General features: G+C 49.7%; 5 protein-coding genes across 5 annotated transcripts; 3 read left to right on the top strand and 2 right to left on the bottom strand.

Moving 5' to 3' along the window:
* Positions 1-4,081: 4,081 nt before the first annotated feature.
* LRP88_12957 (uncharacterized protein) lies at positions 4,082-5,113 on the top strand (the record flags this gene model as incomplete). Its single annotated transcript, XM_083249342.1, has 5 exons — positions 4,082-4,533; positions 4,582-4,660; positions 4,713-4,845; positions 4,901-4,988; positions 5,041-5,113. The coding sequence occupies 5 exons, from the start codon at positions 4,082-4,084 to the stop codon at positions 5,111-5,113; spliced, it is 825 nt and encodes a 274-aa protein (XP_083095144.1).
* A 170-nt stretch (positions 5,114-5,283) lies between these two features.
* On the bottom strand, positions 5,284-6,885 carry LRP88_12956 (uncharacterized protein; the record flags this gene model as incomplete). Its single annotated transcript, XM_083249341.1, has 4 exons — positions 5,284-5,296; positions 5,369-5,475; positions 5,532-5,606; positions 5,659-6,885. 4 exons carry the CDS (start codon positions 6,883-6,885, stop codon positions 5,284-5,286), a joined length of 1,422 nt encoding a protein of 473 aa, XP_083095143.1.
* Positions 6,886-7,695: 810 nt separating this feature from the next.
* On the bottom strand, positions 7,696-9,243 carry LRP88_12955 (fungal specific transcription factor domain-containing protein; the record flags this gene model as incomplete). Its single annotated transcript, XM_083249340.1, has 5 exons — positions 7,696-8,175; positions 8,517-8,790; positions 8,845-8,896; positions 8,950-9,082; positions 9,133-9,243. The coding sequence occupies 5 exons, from the start codon at positions 9,241-9,243 to the stop codon at positions 7,696-7,698; spliced, it is 1,050 nt and encodes a 349-aa protein (XP_083095142.1).
* Positions 9,244-10,324: 1,081 nt separating this feature from the next.
* Positions 10,325-11,292, top strand: LRP88_12954 (uncharacterized protein; the record flags this gene model as incomplete). Its single annotated transcript, XM_083249339.1, has 3 exons — positions 10,325-10,483; positions 10,541-10,629; positions 10,698-11,292. 3 exons carry the CDS (start codon positions 10,325-10,327, stop codon positions 11,290-11,292), a joined length of 843 nt encoding a protein of 280 aa, XP_083095141.1.
* A 3,692-nt stretch (positions 11,293-14,984) lies between these two features.
* LRP88_12953 (GMC family oxidoreductase) lies at positions 14,985-17,000 on the top strand (the record flags this gene model as incomplete). Its single annotated transcript, XM_083249338.1, has 2 exons — positions 14,985-15,526; positions 15,584-17,000. The coding sequence occupies 2 exons, from the start codon at positions 14,985-14,987 to the stop codon at positions 16,998-17,000; spliced, it is 1,959 nt and encodes a 652-aa protein (XP_083095140.1).
* Positions 17,001-18,008: the final 1,008 nt, after the last annotated feature.

Here is an 18,008-nt window from a genome sequence, read left to right as displayed (position 1 = left end):
GGGACCCGCGAGGGAAGTGTGCTCTATAGTATATGGGCCTCAAAATTGCACTTGGAAGCCCCGCCGCCATTTTTGGCATGTCTCGTCCAAAGGGACTAAATCATTGTCATTGCCCGTTATTAGTAGACGACTGCGGTCGAATTGACGTCACACATTTCCACGGCCGCATGGGAGTTGGAGATAAAGAACCTGCCATCCTCGTACAGACCCCTAGTTTCACCACGATTGAGCTTACTACAATGTTCCCACCGCCGTCTAGAGTAAATTCCACTCACCCGAGCTACTCGACTTCCAGATACCAACTGAGTCGAACATCATGCGGGGTATCTTTAGTTGGGAAGAGAACTGCCTTTCTCATCACCAACAACCCACATCACCTACTCCCAGAGAACCATTGACGCTCGCCTGGAACACCGAAAAAACTTACAGGTTGCGTTTAGGGTAGAAATCTCCAGACATCATATTGGGTTCTCGGGAAAGTATGCTTTGGTCTAGGACCTTGCAACATGGGTGGATCAAGGATATGAACATGGCCGCGATCAAGCACAGTTGCCATTTCCTAGATGCACTCGTTGTAAGCAAAGGCTTGTGGGCAATTTTGAGGTGAGATCTTTCGCAGATTTAAATGGGTAATGATGGCTCACGGGACGTTTTTTACGGTAAACGGTCTAGAAACTAGAACGCGTATTAAAAGTCGCGTCTCGGACAACGGCCAAGAGATTCTTATCTTGATAAGGGATGAACGGGGAATTTGATGCTTGGCTCTTCCTCCATCTTGGCCGGAGCCGTGATCCTGAAACGGGCCGTTGTCGGATCGAGTCAGGTCGCGTGCCAGCGTTCTCCACCATTGACACAGAAACAACCGCTGCAGAGGCTATCACCGGCTTTCTCGACTTCATGTTGAGGACGATCCTGGCATGCTTGAGTCTGTTTCCACAAAGACTGGGCCAATTATGATGACCTTCAGAGTGTTTGTCACAATATCAGAGACCGGCTGGCAGCGTCAGTGTGACGATCGCACCCATATTTGGGCATGGAGGCTGGAGTTCGACGAGAAAAACTCTGATTATGGGGTTCTTCATTATTAACGAGATTGCTTAGTGGGCCAGATTTATGTCCTAGGACCTACGGCGGGGGTATTGATCGCAAGTTTGCAAAGATATTCACTTTTACAAGTGTGGCAGTGGTTGATGATTCTAAGAGCCAATTGACCGTTTTTGGGTCAGATGAGTGGTTACGCAACGGGATGATGGAGTGGCTCGTGACTGGCAAGCGACGTCGCATCAACATTAAAACAATACAGTCTTCTATGTTGCCATCATACGTAGAGAACATCTCTGCATTAGTCTTCAAATGCGTCATGACTATAGGGTAAGGCACCTAAAAGACTTCATACCGGGAAGTGGGCGGCCAAGATCAGTAGCTTGACGCCTTTCGGGCCGGTCCAAAATTCGGGGGCTGGAGGCGAAATGAAGTCGAAAACTTTTAGGCGGTGAGAAAGGGCAGTCCGATCCACTCGTCCTGTATAAAAGTCCGTCTTCCCTCCCAGCTTTTGGACTTTTTTCTTCTTTCTTCTTCATGTCGACAATACTTCAGAGAATCATTTCTATAGTATTCGACCTTCTCTTGGTTCTCCAAAAGAGCCACAGATCTCACCCTGGTTGATGAATGTATATCCTCGACACCCTAGAGTGAATACCCTTGGTCCTCTTGAACCCTCCGCAAGGAGGGCGGTGGTCGTCTTGAACGGCTGCTGTATAGAGAGTGTTTTCTCTTGATGATCTCGACCCTGATTGCGGTCTTGCCTTCGAGCGCGCAGTCGGGGTGGGTGTTGATGGACGTCTGACAGGCGTATCTTTTGTTCTTTTCGTTGCCACCTGGGGCTTGCCTTGGGAGTGAGGAAGAGATGTCTGACCACTTGGTTAATGTGCCTTAATTTCCGGTGTTTTGCTGCCATGCCACAGATCTATCACTGGATTGTGTCAAGAATGCACAAACCAACCGCCAACATGTGCAGTCTCTCTGCAGCCATCCTTTCATACCATGATGGGTCACGTGTGCACGTTTCGCACACTTAGCTTGCGTAGATGTCTCCTGTTGGAAGTAGTCCAAGGCCAGCTTTCACTTTCTGTTGAACTATCATCTAAGGTACTCTTCCCAGCCGTCAGATGAGGCACCTTAGTTGGGTAAACCGAGTGTATCGTAAAGCATGTTTGCCAGATCTTCGTGATGAAGGTTTCCAGGCGCCCCGATCCGTGTGTTGATGACTACATCGTGAAGCAAATTCTGTACAGCCCTCAACAATTGTATTCGGAGACGAACCTTCGCGTTTCTGCTTATCAAGTTGACACTGCTCATGATTGAACCTCTAGCTTACCCTGATGCATGCTTCATTTGTGAGCTGTTTGGGCATCACATGATGAAGCACGTCCTCCATGAGACACGATATGTGTAGAGCCATCGTTACTTTGCCTATCTCAAGGCGTAATCTTCCTCATTGCCTTGCACGAAAGGGCAGTCAGATAGAGCCCTGCCAGCGACAAGGCACAAACATGTACAGTAATCGACCCAGTCGGCCAAGGAACGTTAGAAAAATAAACTTTCGCCAAACTTCACAGCCCACTGTGATAAGTAGCTGTGTCAGCTTGGGAAATGATATCTTTCTTGGCTTGTGGGGAAGTGACGGAGAAGGAACAGGATCCATGCTTGTAGGGACTGCCGGACCAAGATCAAGCCGTGTTTCCGCATCCTCTTGGAAGGATGGCAACCCTCATCTTTATGTGAAGAGGCATGAGCCGCATAGCGGGTATCAGATTTGACTTGAATCGTACGAAACATGTCGAAAGAGGTCAACAATTGACCTGCAATTTCCATCCAGGTGCTAGGTTAAGCTTAAACCGCGTAAATGGTTCCAATGGAGCCTGGGGAATTCGAGCACCCTTGGTTCCCGTCTCCACAGCGCTTCATCTTGTGTGGCACAGTCAATGGCTCTGATCTTTGCCCGCTCAGTAGGGTACTTTTGTTTCTATTGGTGTTGCATCCGGATAAATTGAGGGCCGTTTCCGTCACGCGACCCCTAATCGTCTGTGCCTTCAAGCCAGCCCTGTGAGCTGACGCTCCATACTGTACGACTGTAAGCTAAAGGATAGGATACAGTCGTGTTGTGTGCATACAACTGGCTAGAAACGGTCAGCTACTTGAATGTTCTGGCAATAGACCTACTCATCTCGATGAAACCTTGGATCGTCGCCCTTGTTCCAAGAATGAGCGGAGTGAAGGCAGTGAGTCCAAGCCCCGATGGGCATCGGCCGTTTCCCTATGGTGGAGTTATCAGCATCACCTTGACGGCCAGGTTTAAATTCGCCTAAGTCTCGTTCCTGGCCCTATCAGGCTTTCTGCCAAGCCAGAAGATTCCTATTAAACGCCCTCTTGGCTGAGGCAGTGCCAAGCTTGATGGCCCGGCTTGTGCGGAGACGTTTGTCGATACGAATGTCCGATTATGGGGCAAGCGCCGGGACGCGCACCCATTCAGAGCTCACGGAGGACTCTGCAAGCGGCAAACACCGTCTTGGCAACCTAGCCGCTGGGGTCTCCTCATCGTCAGAGAGCCTTCGAGGGCATCCATCAAGCCGTGGCCAGTTTCTCCAGACGCATAGAACTCTAATTTCGGAAAGAGACCTCTAACGTAGCAGCTCTTATTTCTGACGAGCTTGGATCTGCCCATGCCCGGTGGTTTAGAGTCCTTGTCACACGCAGATCTATCTACTTTGAACCATTTACTCGATCGATCCTCCACTTTTGGGGCAGGATGCTCACCAAGGAAGGCATGTAATCCTTCACGGTCTCATGGAGTTTGATCCTTTGATGGACCTGATTATCCTTCATCAACAAGTTCGAGATTGCAACATATGGGGGACATAGACAAGCCTTATCTCGTGTATATATAGAGGCCTAGCATCATCGTACAATAGTTTCCTCACCACCAGCTCATCCAGCAATCTACACCAACTTACTCCACTCTTTTGTCTTCTACACCACATTCTTTTACTTCTTTTAGTCACTCTTTCTGATACTCATCACCATGAAGTTCATCAACACTCTCGCTCTTTGCCTTCCTGCCGTCTCGGCTTTCCCCCAGGCTCTCCCGCCTGCTGGCAAGGGGATCCAGATCCGCGACGAAGATAGACTCCGACAGCTTGAGGAGTCTCACGCTCAGACTCTTCAGCTTCTGAACACTGGTGTTATTGAAGCTCGTGGAGATGACCTGTCCAAGCGCCAGGCTGCTGTCGCAGCCAAGGCGGTCCGCGGCCTCGCTGGTCTCTTCCTGGTTCCCCTCTCCAAGATGGAGAACAAGATCATCAGCGGAATCGCCGACAAGACCCTTGATGCTCTTGGTGATGATAGCCAGGATATCATCTGGCACAACCACGGCCGCTGCCGCACCTACTTTGATACCCAGGGTGGTGGTAACTGCGAGACCCGCACCTATGACCGCGGCTCTAAGGATAGAACCGCCACTCACAAGGATGACAAGTGAGCATTTACTTTGAGGGGACTTGGACAAAGCTAATGATGCGATAGCTGCTCTTGGATTGACCCTCCCAACAACGACCCTCCCGTTGTCTACTATGAGGGCGACCAGGGTATTGGAACTTACAGCGTGAGCATACATTTTCTGCCAAGAGATGAGCTGTACTAACCTTAGGGTGTAGATCCAATACACTGCCACCAAGGAGCACGCTTGGGGTGGTATCCCTGGCACCAAGACCTGTGAGGTGCAGGGACTTTGCAACCCCCAATACGTCTTCTACCGCGATGGCTACAACATTGTCCTCAACACCTGGGGTAAGAAATGAGAACTCACAGTGCCAAAGAATTCTACTAACAGAAGTTACTACAGAATCCCAAGGCGAGATCTCCTTCTGCCAGTACTCTGCTGGTGAGAACTGCCGCGGCCTGTGCTCTTCTGGAGTCAAGGATCAGTTCGCGTTCGTCCCCTACTATCAATCGCACCGTGGTTCAAACTGACAGTCTACTTAGATCTGGTGGCATGCGATGGGGAGGCGACTGCGCCATTCCCTGTGCTGACGAGGCTGGTCTTCCTGATTTCTAGACTGATCTCAGTGCTGGGATAGTTCGGGCTTGAGTAGAATCTATTCGGCTACGTTCAAACTAGGTCTTGTGCTTCATAGCCGAATGTATATTATTGCAGGTTTAATAGGCTTGTAGTTTAAATTATTGGCTTTGCAGTAATTAATACTTTCTCAGTATTTCTATACTAGTTTATTCTTCCCCTCTGGAATACTGGTAACTTTCTCATCCACAATCTCAGACCCATGATGATGTTCAAGATCTGGTTCGATCATACTCAACCCATTCAGCACTTCGTCCCTCCGAGTCAATATTGACTTTGCTGGGAAGACTTTCATAAGGGTACAGTATGAGATCAGGGCGGTAAAGAACCCAAAAAGCCAGCTGATATTATACAAGTGTCTTAAGCCTATCCCGATGTGCACGGTCGAAGGGCTTACCGCCCTAGCAAGGCCAGGTACAAGAGGCCCAACAATACCAAAAACGACGATAAACGCTCTCCAGTTCGTACCGAACTATGTAGATGGTTAACATGTAACAGGATGTTGATGGATGGATGAGTAGTACCTTGCTATATCGATATCTGCCCTTGGGATCGTAGAGGCTAATAACATCTAATGATCGGCGCCGTATGATCCAGTAGTCGGCAATCATGATTCCCGCGAATGGACCGAGTATAATAGCGTAGCCAGACATGAAGCTGAGCAGACTGCCTGCCGCGGAATTGATCTTCCACGGCACCAGGCCCCAAGCCCCGACAATGGCAGCAAAGATGACGCCCCGACGAATGTTGAACCACCTTGGGAAAAGTGTGCTGATGTCATTGGCAAAGCTGATGGAGTTGGCTGAGATGTTGCAGCAAATCTGTGCGAGAAGCCAGATAGTGGAAGCTACAAAGGCTGCAAATCGTCCACCGGGGGTGGTCCCCCAAGGCGTGACAATTTGGAGAGGATCCCAAACGTATTCGCCATATATGTGAATTGAGGCCCCTGTGCAAATAATGCCAAACAAAGACGTCAGGACCTTGAAAAATGGGATCAAGGGCAGCTGACACCACTGTGCTTTGGGGTTTTTGCTGAACCTCGAAAAGTCGGGGATATTGACTGCGATAGTGGAGTATCCCCCGGTAACAGAAGTCATCGTAGCCAGCCAAAGCCAGACTCTATCGGTGCCATGCACTGTAGGCTGGACCTGAAAGATGTCTGAACGGCCACCCGCCCGAAGACATGTCCAGACAGTCATGCATGTGACCATGAGAGAAACCAATGTTGCCTTTGCAAAGAAGAGCCATTGAAGCCGATCGGTGGGAATAAGAAGCAGTGGGAACTGGACCAAGTTGTACACAAGATACGCCACCATTGTTTGTGTCGTGATTCCGGCCGACTCGGGGACGTGGTTCGGCAGGTGACTGAAACTGGGCCAGATGGATGTGATGACAGCCGCCATGGCCGAGGCACCGCCAAAACCTTGGATGCTGAACCAGAACAAGGCGAGGACGCATCGTGTTACTACAGTAAAGTAAGAGAACCAGTATCCGAAGCTGGCACGAATGGCGACGGGGAAAGCGATGTGGTGATCGGAACCGATGCAGCCGTTGAGCACAGTTGGCACAGAATTGCAAAAGCCGGCCACCATTGCGATGAGAATGGCATCAGTAGTGCCGAGGCCATTCAAGATAGTGCTCGATGCGATCTGCCATCCGGCTATGGTAAAGAGATCGCTGAACCAATAGCCAGCAAACGACCAAGCTGTCCACGTGCGTCTTTCCTCTGGGACTGGGTCGATGTCGGCCAGAAGATGCGGTTAGCTCGATCCATGTTCTCGATGCTGCGATAATATTCACCTGCATTGGTCCAAACGTATTCCGGAGCCAAGCTGCTGCTCTGCTTCGGCAGCGACCACGAGCTGGCTGAAGTGAGCCTCAGCTTGGTTTTTTCTGCGCTGGAAGCAGCGCGGCTCTTGAAACGATCCATTGCAACGATACGAAACGAAGTGATGCCCGCAATGGATGGTGAGAAGATGCACAGAGAGTAGCAAGTCAAGAATCACATGGCGCTTCTACTGAGTAGTTATAGTTCATGACGCTTGTGCCTAGATTGAGTGTAAGCCAGGTTAAGTATACTCTTAGTGACTCTATATTTTTGGTCTTCCACCGTGTCAATACTCGGCCGAGATAGCTTGTTGAGCTCAAAGATATGGGTTAGCGCCGGTCAAGTTGGCTCAGGTTACCCGGTCTCGACAATCTGATTATTGACCAACCATCGATTATTATCGAAATCCCGAGACTGCTTGCTGCTCCGATTACAACATCTCCGGCGACCAAGGTAGGCTCAGCGATGCATGTTGCTCGCTTATCTTGGCATAGCCGGTTGTATAAACTAAGCCGGCTCCAGATGTCTCTGAAGATGAGCATGATTGGGAGTGGGTAAGAATGGTTTTGTTGTAGCTGATGAAAAAAAGAAAACGAAGTTAAACAAAAAAAGGCAAGAAATGATTAACTGTCTGTCAAATCGATGCTGCAGTCACGGAGCAACACACAAACTAGAGTAAGATGCAGCAGGTTATGTGAAATGAGGCATTCCTCGCTTTCGCCTCTAGGGGAACCTAATCTAAAAGACGTGACTCGTCGTCCATAAACGCAAAAGGATCGTTTCCCATCATATCCAAGTACTCCTCGAATGTCACATTGTACGCCGTAGGAGGCGCCTCCTCGGTTGCCAATGCGTCCTCGACCTCCTGTACAAGCTTTGAAATTTCCGGACCATCAAAACGTGAATAGGCCGGACTCCTCCGTTCTCTATCAGCAAGTAGTTTGCTAACCAGAGTGAGGCCTCTCTTAACCAGCAGGCTAGACTGGGTAGCCGCCACCAGCTCCAGACACTCAAGCATGAGGCCTTTGTCATCAGCGAATGATCTTGCAACATTAGGGTCAAAGTCGTCACCACTGTCGCCTAGTACAATGTCCAAAGCTATAATGAGACTGGCGCTGATGACGTGCGCTGGAACAGTCCAGCTGTCAAATTCGCTGGCCTGGGCCGTGTCGCGATACGTCAACAACAACATGCGAGCGGCATCCAAGCACGCCTGGTGTGGGTAGCTGAATTGCTTCATGGTAAACGGGTGACAGAAGAATGCCCGATGAATGGATAGTTTCATGTGTGCATAAGATATTCGGAAAGTCCGCCATTGGTGTCTTACGAAAGGTGCCGCGTCCGTTGGGCAAGTCCTGGTCTTCATCCATGGAGGAAGCTGCTGCCGGAGGATGGCCAAGTTTGCAAGACTTTCTGGTATCTTTCTGCAACGTTTATTCTTTTGCCTGCTGCCTCGTATGTGTCTTCGTGTAATCTCCGTTTGATGCCGGTTAGGTGGACTTGGAGAATCATGTACGTTGTTTGCGTTGGTATCGAAAGTGGAAGCACCTAGACTTTGCCAGCTTCCTGGAATTCCTCCATCACCTCGGAGCAGTTCACCGGCAGAGGAGTCTTGGCATGAGCAGGGACTATGTTGTAAGTCCCCTTGAATGTGGTGAGGTAAGAATCTTGGATCACTAGGAAGTACCAGATTCGCTTCTTGATCTCGTGTTCCATCAGCGAGTTTGCAGAAGCTGGTTCAGAGGGAGTCGGGCCCAGGACATGAATTCTCATGAGCTGTGCGATACAGGTTGCGGAGGACAGGAGGACAATGATACGCTTGGAATCTCTGACTCGAGCAAGCCTTGGGTTCATTTCATGCTAGTGTGCTAAGGTTACTCACCCAAGAGCATATGCGCACGGAACGATTAGGCAGATGGCTTGGAGGGCGTGTACTAGGAATCATCAACCTTGACTCAGCACACCCATCAAAGACGAGGTATCTCACCTGAATGAACTGCCATAAAGTCAGACGACGCAAGTGCGTCTAGAGCTCTGCGGTAGCATGTCTCGGTGAGCGTTGTCTTATCTTGGACGCCAAGCTCGACACAAGACTGATGCTTCATGTAAAATAAACCGGTCTGCACGGGTGTCAGCGGGCTGGTCATGTCAACCTGGTTGTACAACTAACGCTCATCATAGACCAGTAGAGCGACTGCCACGCCATGCTGGGTGTGGCTTGTTCCCATCGCAAGCTGTTGCACTCCTCCGCGAACGAAGCCACATGTATAACATTATGCATCCAAGCGATGTAGTCTTGATGAAATTGGAGGATGGCTTCTTCCAGATGAGCTGGTAGAATAGGTGTTATTCTATCAGGCAGTTCGGTGTTGGTGGGAGGGTTAGGCCGCTTGTCTGTGCTAGACGCGAGGTGACTGCCCCAAAAGAGACTTTCGAGAGAGAGCACAACCTCTGTGCACACAGGATACGTGTTCCCATAGTTACGTGGGCCAGACCGTCTCGGTTCGCTCTCTTGTAGTAAGGAAGAGGTGGCTGCAACGCCTATAGAGCGACCTCTCCCGTCCAGTGACTGAGCTGCGAGTGGTAGACTGTCACCGGACCCTTCTCTTTCTTTATCGTCTTCCCTGGCCGTGGGCTGCCTCGCATCGATCTTTTGGGGCGCATTTGGAATTTCCGCAAGACCACTGTTACCTTGAGAAGCTGGGGATAGAGGGAGATTCGGACTGATGACATCTGTAACGGTACGACGGGTTCTGTAGGCTTTTGAAGTATGTTTCGACAAGATGACGGACTCCCGGCGGCAGTCGTCAGGAACACCTCGCGAGACGCAGGCGGAACATGGAATTTGCTTTGAGCATCTGAGCTTGCGCCGACTGCATGGCTGACAAGACCTAGGGGCGCGCTGCGACACGCGATCCTGCGTTGCAGACATGCCGGTTGCCTCCTGGTTCTCGTGGCTCTCCAAGGTCTGGCCTGACCAGCAAGAAGGTCCAGAGTTCGGACGAGTTTTACATGGGCAGGACTACTGTAGTCAGCAAACGCAAAGCTTATCGCTTCCCACCATCTTATCTCGGCCGAATTCTTTCGATCCAATAGTGACTGGGCTTCGCCACTCCTAGTCTAGCTCGACTTGTCATGGCTTCGAATCAACGACGGAGTAGGATTGTTACTAATATTCCCGATAAGATGTCTTATCTCGGCCGAGTATTTCGATAGTATCGCCTCTACACATCTTCCGCCTTTCTTCTTGAGAAGAGACAGCCGGGAATTTGCTTTAAAAAAGATGCACTCGGCAAGATCTGCACCATGTCCTGGACAACTTCGCTTGACCAAATTAGATCAAGATCCATCTTTAGCTCGTCATGGCCACCGAAATTTTCCCCGTCGTTGATTTGTCTGCCGGCGACGACTGGCCTCAAACCCTTGGCCCCAAGATCGTTGAAGCTTGCCAAGTCTGGGGCTTCATGATTCTAACCGGACATGAAATCCCTCAGCAAAAGATCGATCACATGTTCGATTTGGTAGGTGATACATGGACCCAATGAGATTACGGCTGTGCTAAACTGACCTTGTACTAGCACAAAGAGTTCTGCGCACAGCCTCTCGAAGTGAAATCTGAATGCCGCGTCGATGAGCGACAGCTAGGATACGATGTCAAAAATTCCAAGTATTCTTTCTGACCCTCAAGATACATGGGACTTGGACAAGAATCGAAACGTTGCTGACTTGGAACAGAATCGCCGTCAACGAATGCATGGTTTTCGGAGGAACCAAAGGCGATGTTGCCCAAGGCAAGAATATCCCGAGCTGTTGGGATGCCAGGAAACGTGCAGATGTCGAAGATTTCAAGTCTCAGGCTCACAAGCTAGGCCTCAAGCTCCTTGAAGTCTTTGCAACTCATTTCAGCCTGCCAGCTGATTACTTCTCTGCGGCCCACAACGATGAGCGAGGCCCAGGGAGTGTCCTCCGTATGCTCCATTATCCCAAACTGGAGGAACGGCCCGATAAGAATTTTCCAAGACTCTATTCTCACACAGATTGGGGCTCCGTCACCTTTGTCTGGCCTCAGGGAGGTGGCTTGGAGGTTGAGACTCCTTCCAAGAAGTGGATGCCTGTCCCGCTTATTCCAGGCTCCATTGCATTGACAGCAGGAGAGTATCATCAAGTTCGACACTACATGTCTGAGAAGGAGGATGCAAAGAACAATTGGGTTGGAAAAACCGAAGCTTCTTCCAAGTTTGATCCGCGGGTCATTCATGCAGTTGAGAACCTAGGAATTGCAAATGGCTCAGGCTTGGTTAATTTCTCTCCTATAGCTGTTAAGCAATAGAGAGTAGAAGAAACCATGACTATGGCTCGCGGGAACCTGGAACGAATCGAAATTTAGGACAAAGATATCATGCCCTATAATTTGTATTCTGACTGTTGGGCCTAACCTCTCGTTTATTTTAGTGACGCAAATTACATAAAATGATGTATACCACACGGCGTCATTGGAAAGCTGCTTAAGCCTTCGTTCCTTCCTCTTTACGAATACGGTAAAAAGAAAAGTAGGTCTTCCTTGGTTCGTAAGATGGAATTGTTCATGATGCATTTCATACAGTGTCCGATGTGTTGATCCACGTGTCTAACGCGCTGGCCTAGGGTAGGAGACAAACAAACCTAGGTGCGTCGCATCACAACCATGGAATTATAAATAACGAGGCACCTTAGAAGTTTTAAAAGGCAATTCAGCTGCCCCTCTTAACCTCTAATATCCGGGGGATGATATAAGTATTCGTGACGGCTATTGTCCCTATGAGTCAATAGCAGCAAGTTGACAAATTAGCAAAACTAAACCATTTAAATAAGATTAGCACCTATCTACCATCAGATTTAATAAAACCATTCCACTAAAGAGAGCGCAAAATATGTTTTAGCAAGCATCCTGGATAAGTGTCAATCTTGGAGGTGACAAATAACTTACGGTTGAGCAACCAGAGTTTAAATCCTGATGTTTTGATGATTAGTATGGTTGATTCTGTCTAGATTACGGTGATTTTATTTAACGACAGCGTGTGTCATTGAATGTGTTCTTTGTTATTGTGGCTTGGAGTAATTCAACCTCATTGCATGCCCGGAGAGCAGATCGAGGCAGCCCACCAAGAGAAATACAATTATCAGCACGATCAATCCGTCATACCTATGAGCGCATGGCTTCCTCTGCAACCGTCACCAAGTTCGCATATAATTAGTTGATCTTGAAATCTGGATTTCCTCTTCCCTAGCCTTAGGCTAAGCTACTAGCAGAACTTCCCTTCTCTTTGATGATGTTAATAAAGTTGACTCACTTCAACGCGTTGTAAGTGCAACACCGCGATCTTTAGTGGATGTATTGTGGCACACTGCTGTATCGAAGACAGCACAGATATGGTATGGCAATAGTCTTAATGCAGTTAAGGAAATTTCTTATTGTGGTGTCTTACAAATTCAAGGAGGCTCTCCAAGGAGCAGGAGCCCATGCTGGTGTTGCAACTATTTCTAGAACGCTGTTGCAAGTTAGGCGAGTTTGCCAGATCGAACGATTAACCGCAGACAAAATGTTAGTCATGATTACACTTCATTGTAGTATGTAACATCGGCTACCATGTCGGCACGTGTACGCCAATGTGTACGCTACCAACACAGCACACGTGGTCTCTAGGTTGATACAGCAGCCTTGTTCCCTTGTCAGTTTCTGACATAACTTGGCAACGGCCAGCCCTGTTGATTCGGGGTCTAATGATGCCGGTGGCGTCCGGAGTGAACGTCAACGGTAGCCCCCTATTACCGCATGATAACCACCCGGTGATTCCGTTGACAAGCCGCGTGGATAATCATGGATAGGGACTAGCTCGAACGTAACCAAGCCGGGGATGATCTGAAGATGGTATTGCCAAGGCGTCGATACGATGAGTGTGCCAACAATCTTGGCAAAGAGTTGATGGGATCACGACTTCCCCTACACTGGGCCGTGCGAAACACACTCCTCAATTGTGGTCCTGTTGACACTCGTCGCACAACTTTGCCCTTTCTTCTGCAGCCTATGAGTGCCAATAGTCCCTGAAGCCGTGAGAAAACTGGAGGACTTTGGGTGAAAGATTGTCGCCAACCTCGGTAAGTCCCTTGTCCGGCGTGCTACGCCACATCGGATCTGGACAAGCGAAACCTTCTGCAGCTAAGCGGGTTTTGTCTGACCAGCTGAATTCGACGTCCAAGGCTACCGTTCATCACGCCACTTAGGCTCACGCTTGACGGTTATATACTAGGATAGACGTTATGTTGGTTGCGGAACCGCGCGTCGTTACAACTCGTGCCTAGCTAACAGGCGCGATGTCACTTCGCGTGGTTTCCAAGGCGGGGCCGGCGATGGCGTTGACGATCCCAGCCTATCGCGACAATTAGCTCACTTACGCTGCCCTATGGCTAGGGAGAGAAATGTTCTAAGCACGTCGTAGGCCGGTTAAGAACAAGCATCATTGCGCAATTCGTGAGGAGAGCACAGATGAAGAGTGGCATGATTCTCTACACCTTAGGATAGGTACACTCATTGACCAGCCTATGGTTGGCTGGGGTGAAGCATCGTAACAGTTGAGGTTTCGAGATGATCCATGTCTAACTCGTCATGAGAGAGTTGCCAAACTAAGCGATACGCTCAAGAGCGAAGGGTTTGAGATGTCTAACAGTAAAACTGGGGAGAGATGAGATGGGCATGGGTCTTGCAACACTGTTGAGAACCGACAAGGTCTCGAGCTACGTGCCTAATTGCCTAGAACTCAAGCTCGTTGTGGCGATGTGAACGTGCACTGATCACCTTGGGAGGACTGACTGGGAATCACGGCAGTTTAAAGCGGCAAATGTGCAACTCAAAAGGGAGCTTTTCTCCGAACTAAACGCCATAAACAACCTTGAAAAAGCATCTACGCTACTGCACCTGCTGTTCTTAGCAGAGTCCAGCCCCTTTTGACCTGGTGGTTTGAGTGACCTGACTCGTGTTACTATGCGCCAAGAGAGATCGGCGTCAGATCTACCCCTAGCGTAACCTCCGCATCGACCAACCGCATATTAGCGACCGGCTAGGTTGTATCGCGAGGTGACAATGACGCAAGAGGCATCCTGCACTGCAAGATCACTGCAACGTGTTCGTGAAGAGATGGAAGCCTTTGTTGTGAGATCTGACGGTAGAATCATGTTTGCTTTTTGACGACTTTTGTGAGCTTAAATGCGGTGTTTTGTAAGCTTAACTGCTACAAGCCGTCCCTCTAGCGAGGGTGATCAGTGGAGAGTGCTGGAGACAATCCGGAGAATCCGGAGCTTCCCGTGTCCCTTACCCCCTAACGGCGGCGGCGGAGATGCGGGTTCGCCCGCTGGACAAGGCGCCCATGCTTAGAGCCTTTCCATTGCATGGATCCTAGATATTGACTGGGGTGTCCTGGCAAAATGCCCGTCTTATTGCCATCTGGAGGGGGACTAAGGAGATTTAGTGCTCTTTGTGCTCTGTACGCAGCAACCCTTTCACCCATTTTGTGCTTCCCTCTTCTTGTCCAAACTTGTCTGTACAGTGCCATCTGCTTGCCTGAATCAGTCTATACAGTACATACCAGTCAATGAGTCTTGGAACAGTTCAATCTGACTGAATGTCTCAACATCTCATCTCGAACCTCGGCTATCCAAACAACCCGCCGCATAATATACCTTATCTCTACCGCAGCACCCTGCTGTGGAACTGCCTACCCACTCGGCCAGGCCAGCTGAAGATTAGCGCCAGCAATGTGGACCAGGCGGCATGAAACCACGGCGGAACCGTCAGCAGGATATTGGGGCTTGGGTATTCATGCAGTCAGTTCATGGAAGGGAGCACTCGGCGTCCATGAACTGTCCGAGCTCCTATGAGTCGTACCAAGGAACTGGGAAAAGAATAAAGTGCAACTCGTGCCCTGCATCGATTCATGTGCATTGCATTGCAGATCACTCGTTCATCCGCCTGCAAGATCGTCATTCACCATGCGTTGCACTACGTTCTTGGCTGTCACTCTTTCGACGCTTGTCACGGCGCGTGACGTTCCGTTCATTAGCACACTCCTTGATCCTCTGCAAGCCGTTATTCAGTCTGCTTTCGCTGGTGATGGAGTCAAGGTCGGTCAGCTCGGATCCCTCGGGGGTATTCCTGGCGTAGATGCCACCTACGACTACGTCGTTGTAGGAGGAGGTACAGCTGGAAACACCATCGGATACCGACTGGCCAAGGCTGGATTTAGCGTCGCCATAGTCGAAGCTGGATCTTTCCTCGAGATCTCCAAGCCCATCCTCGCTACGGCTCCTGGTGGTGTTACTTGTGGTAGCGGTGCCAGCCTTCTCGACTCCAACCCTCTGCGCGATTGGCGATTTACCACGACCCCCCAGACGAACGCAGATGATCGCGAGATTCACTATGCCCGTGGAAAGGTCCTTGGTGGCTCTTCTCAGCTCAACTTCCTCGTTTACCACCGACCGACCAACGGTACCATGGACAAGTGGGCAAAGGAGGTTGGAGATGACAGCTACAAGTGAGTAGTCTTACGTTTCACAAGATCTGGGACATCTAGCTAACTTGCTATTTCAAGGTGGGAGCAGATGCTTCCTCACTTCCAGGCCACCCCGAGCTTTACTCCTCCCGATAACACCAAGCGTGGCCCCAACGTGACGACCGATTACGACCCCGCCGCCTTTGCCTCGACTGGAGGTCCTATCCAAGTCAGCTACGCCAACTATGTTCCCTCGTGGGCCACATACGTCGAGAAGGGCCTCAAGTCCCTTGGTCTCAAGAGCATCGACGGCTTCAGCAGCGGCAGCCTGCTCGGCTACTCATACACCACAACCTCGGTCCGACCTAAGACCGCTACTCGCAGCGCATCTGATGACTTTGTCAAGGCTGCCCGCAGCGAGAAGCTTGAGACTCTTAAGGTGTACACTCAGAGTCTGGCCAAGCGTGTTCTCTTCAACGGTGATAAGAAGGCCACAGGCGTTCAGGTTAGCTCTTTGGGTATGGAGTATACTCTCACGGCTCGAAATGAAGTCATCGTCAGTGGTGGTGCTTTCCAGTCTCCCCAGATCCTCATGGTCTCTGGCGTCGGCCCCAAGAAGCACCTCGAGGAGTTTGACATTGACGTGGTTGCCGATCTTCCCGGTGTCGGCCAGAACCTGTGGGACCACATTCTCTTTGGACCATCATTCGAGGTTCAGGGTCTCGAGGACACTCTGAGCGCGGCCATCAACGACCCTGCCGTGTTCCAAGGCGCCCTCGATGCCTATGCCGGACAGCAAGCTGGACCCCTGACATCCAACCAGGTTGAGCTTTTGGGCTGGGAGAAGGTTCCTAACAAGTACCGATCGAAGTTCTCTAACGAGACCTTGAAGAAGCTTTCTACCTTCCCTAGTGACTGGCCCGAAGTGGAGTTCATCCCTCTCAACGTCTATTCCGAGGACTGGTCGTTCCCTATCCTCCAGCAACCCGCCGATGGCAAGAAGTACACCAGCATCAACGGCGCCCTGGTTGCACCTCTTTCCCGCGGTAACATTACTCTCCAATCCAACTCGACCACGGATGCACCTCTCATCAACCCCAACTTCCTGGGCGACAAGGGTGATCAAGAGGTTGCCATCGCCCTTTTCCGACGACTTCGCGAGGTTGCCAAGTCCACTCCCCTGAAGAACATTGTCCTCAACGAGGTGTACCCTGGTGCCAAGTACGAGACGGATGAGCAGATTCTCGCTGTTCTTCGTGACACCCTCATGACCGTTTGGCACGCTGCCTGCACCTGCAAGATGGGCAAGCCTGAAGACAAGATGGCTGTCCTCGACTCCAAGGCCCGTGTGTATGGCGTCAAGGGCCTGCGCGTTGTCGATGCCTCTGCTTTCCCTGTTCTTATTCCCGGCCACCCCTTGGGTACTGTCTATGCATTGGCCGAGAAGATTGCCCATGAGATTATTACGGAACAGGGAAGTGCAAGCTACGAAGTGGAGGCTGACATTGGAGCTTAGATGAACATACCAATACTTAATAATCACCAAGCTATGGTGATACATCGCCATTTCGTAGTTAATACCTAAATGACAATGATTCATACCAAGAAACTTATTGGTTGAGTTTTTGACTTGCTATTGTTTTTTGTCTTGACATATGGTGTTTTTGGCATTGTGTTTTAATGCCGCCATGTGTTCACAACTGTATTCTTTGTGACGGTGGCTGATGCACCAGATTGACGAGAGATATTAGGTAGCTCAGTTGATGAGCATCCTCAAATGACCCTCAAATGGGGGTGAAATAATAGTCAAATAATGCTTAAAGAAGATTCGAATAATAATAAAATCACTCTCCAATAACAGTCAAATGGCACTCGAGACACTGAGCCCGAATAGCCGTAACGGCCACTGATCGCTTCTACCACACAACAATAACAACTCAACGGACCATCAGTTCAAGCAGTGCGAGGTCGCCACGGGTTGTCAGTTTGATGCCAAGCAGACAGAGATGTCGCTTCTCCGAGGCCAGGTTCAGGGCCTGAAGCCATGCTACTGCAAGGAGGTTAGTAAATGAGAGCAACGAGATTAATAGGTATATAAGACACCAAGAGAATATATAGCGTTTCAAAAAGGGCATCTGGGGTTAATAAGATTTGGAATAATGTCGTTTAAGGAGATGAAGAGCAATGTATTCTTCTTCCTTTAATCACGTCTTTGAAAAGAGCTGATCAGCCACAATCGCAAAAGACAGTTAACTATATCATGCAGGATAAACATGCGGAAAGCCAAAGTAAAAGCCTTCCAGTCCGCAACAGAGTTAAGTCCTTACGTTACGGCCTTTTTTGGTATTGAGTTTTTATGCTGTCATGTGTTCATAACACATTCTAGAGATAAATAAAGCATATCGATCCCAACCCCAAACTCTTCACCTCCGATCACGCCGTCACCATCGACCAGCAGCTTCGAGTAAAGATTCAAGTAAAGAAACAACCTAACAAGATGTCGCCATCAACCCATTCATCGCTA

This window comes from Fusarium phalaenopsidis (genome assembly GCF_050370095.1).
Source record: "Fusarium phalaenopsidis strain FUZ10S chromosome Unknown contig_32328, whole genome shotgun sequence".
Lineage (NCBI taxonomy): Eukaryota > Fungi > Ascomycota > Sordariomycetes > Hypocreales > Nectriaceae > Fusarium > Fusarium phalaenopsidis.
Note: the sequence above shows the minus strand (reverse complement) of the source record. Positions and strands in the feature narration are given on the sequence as shown.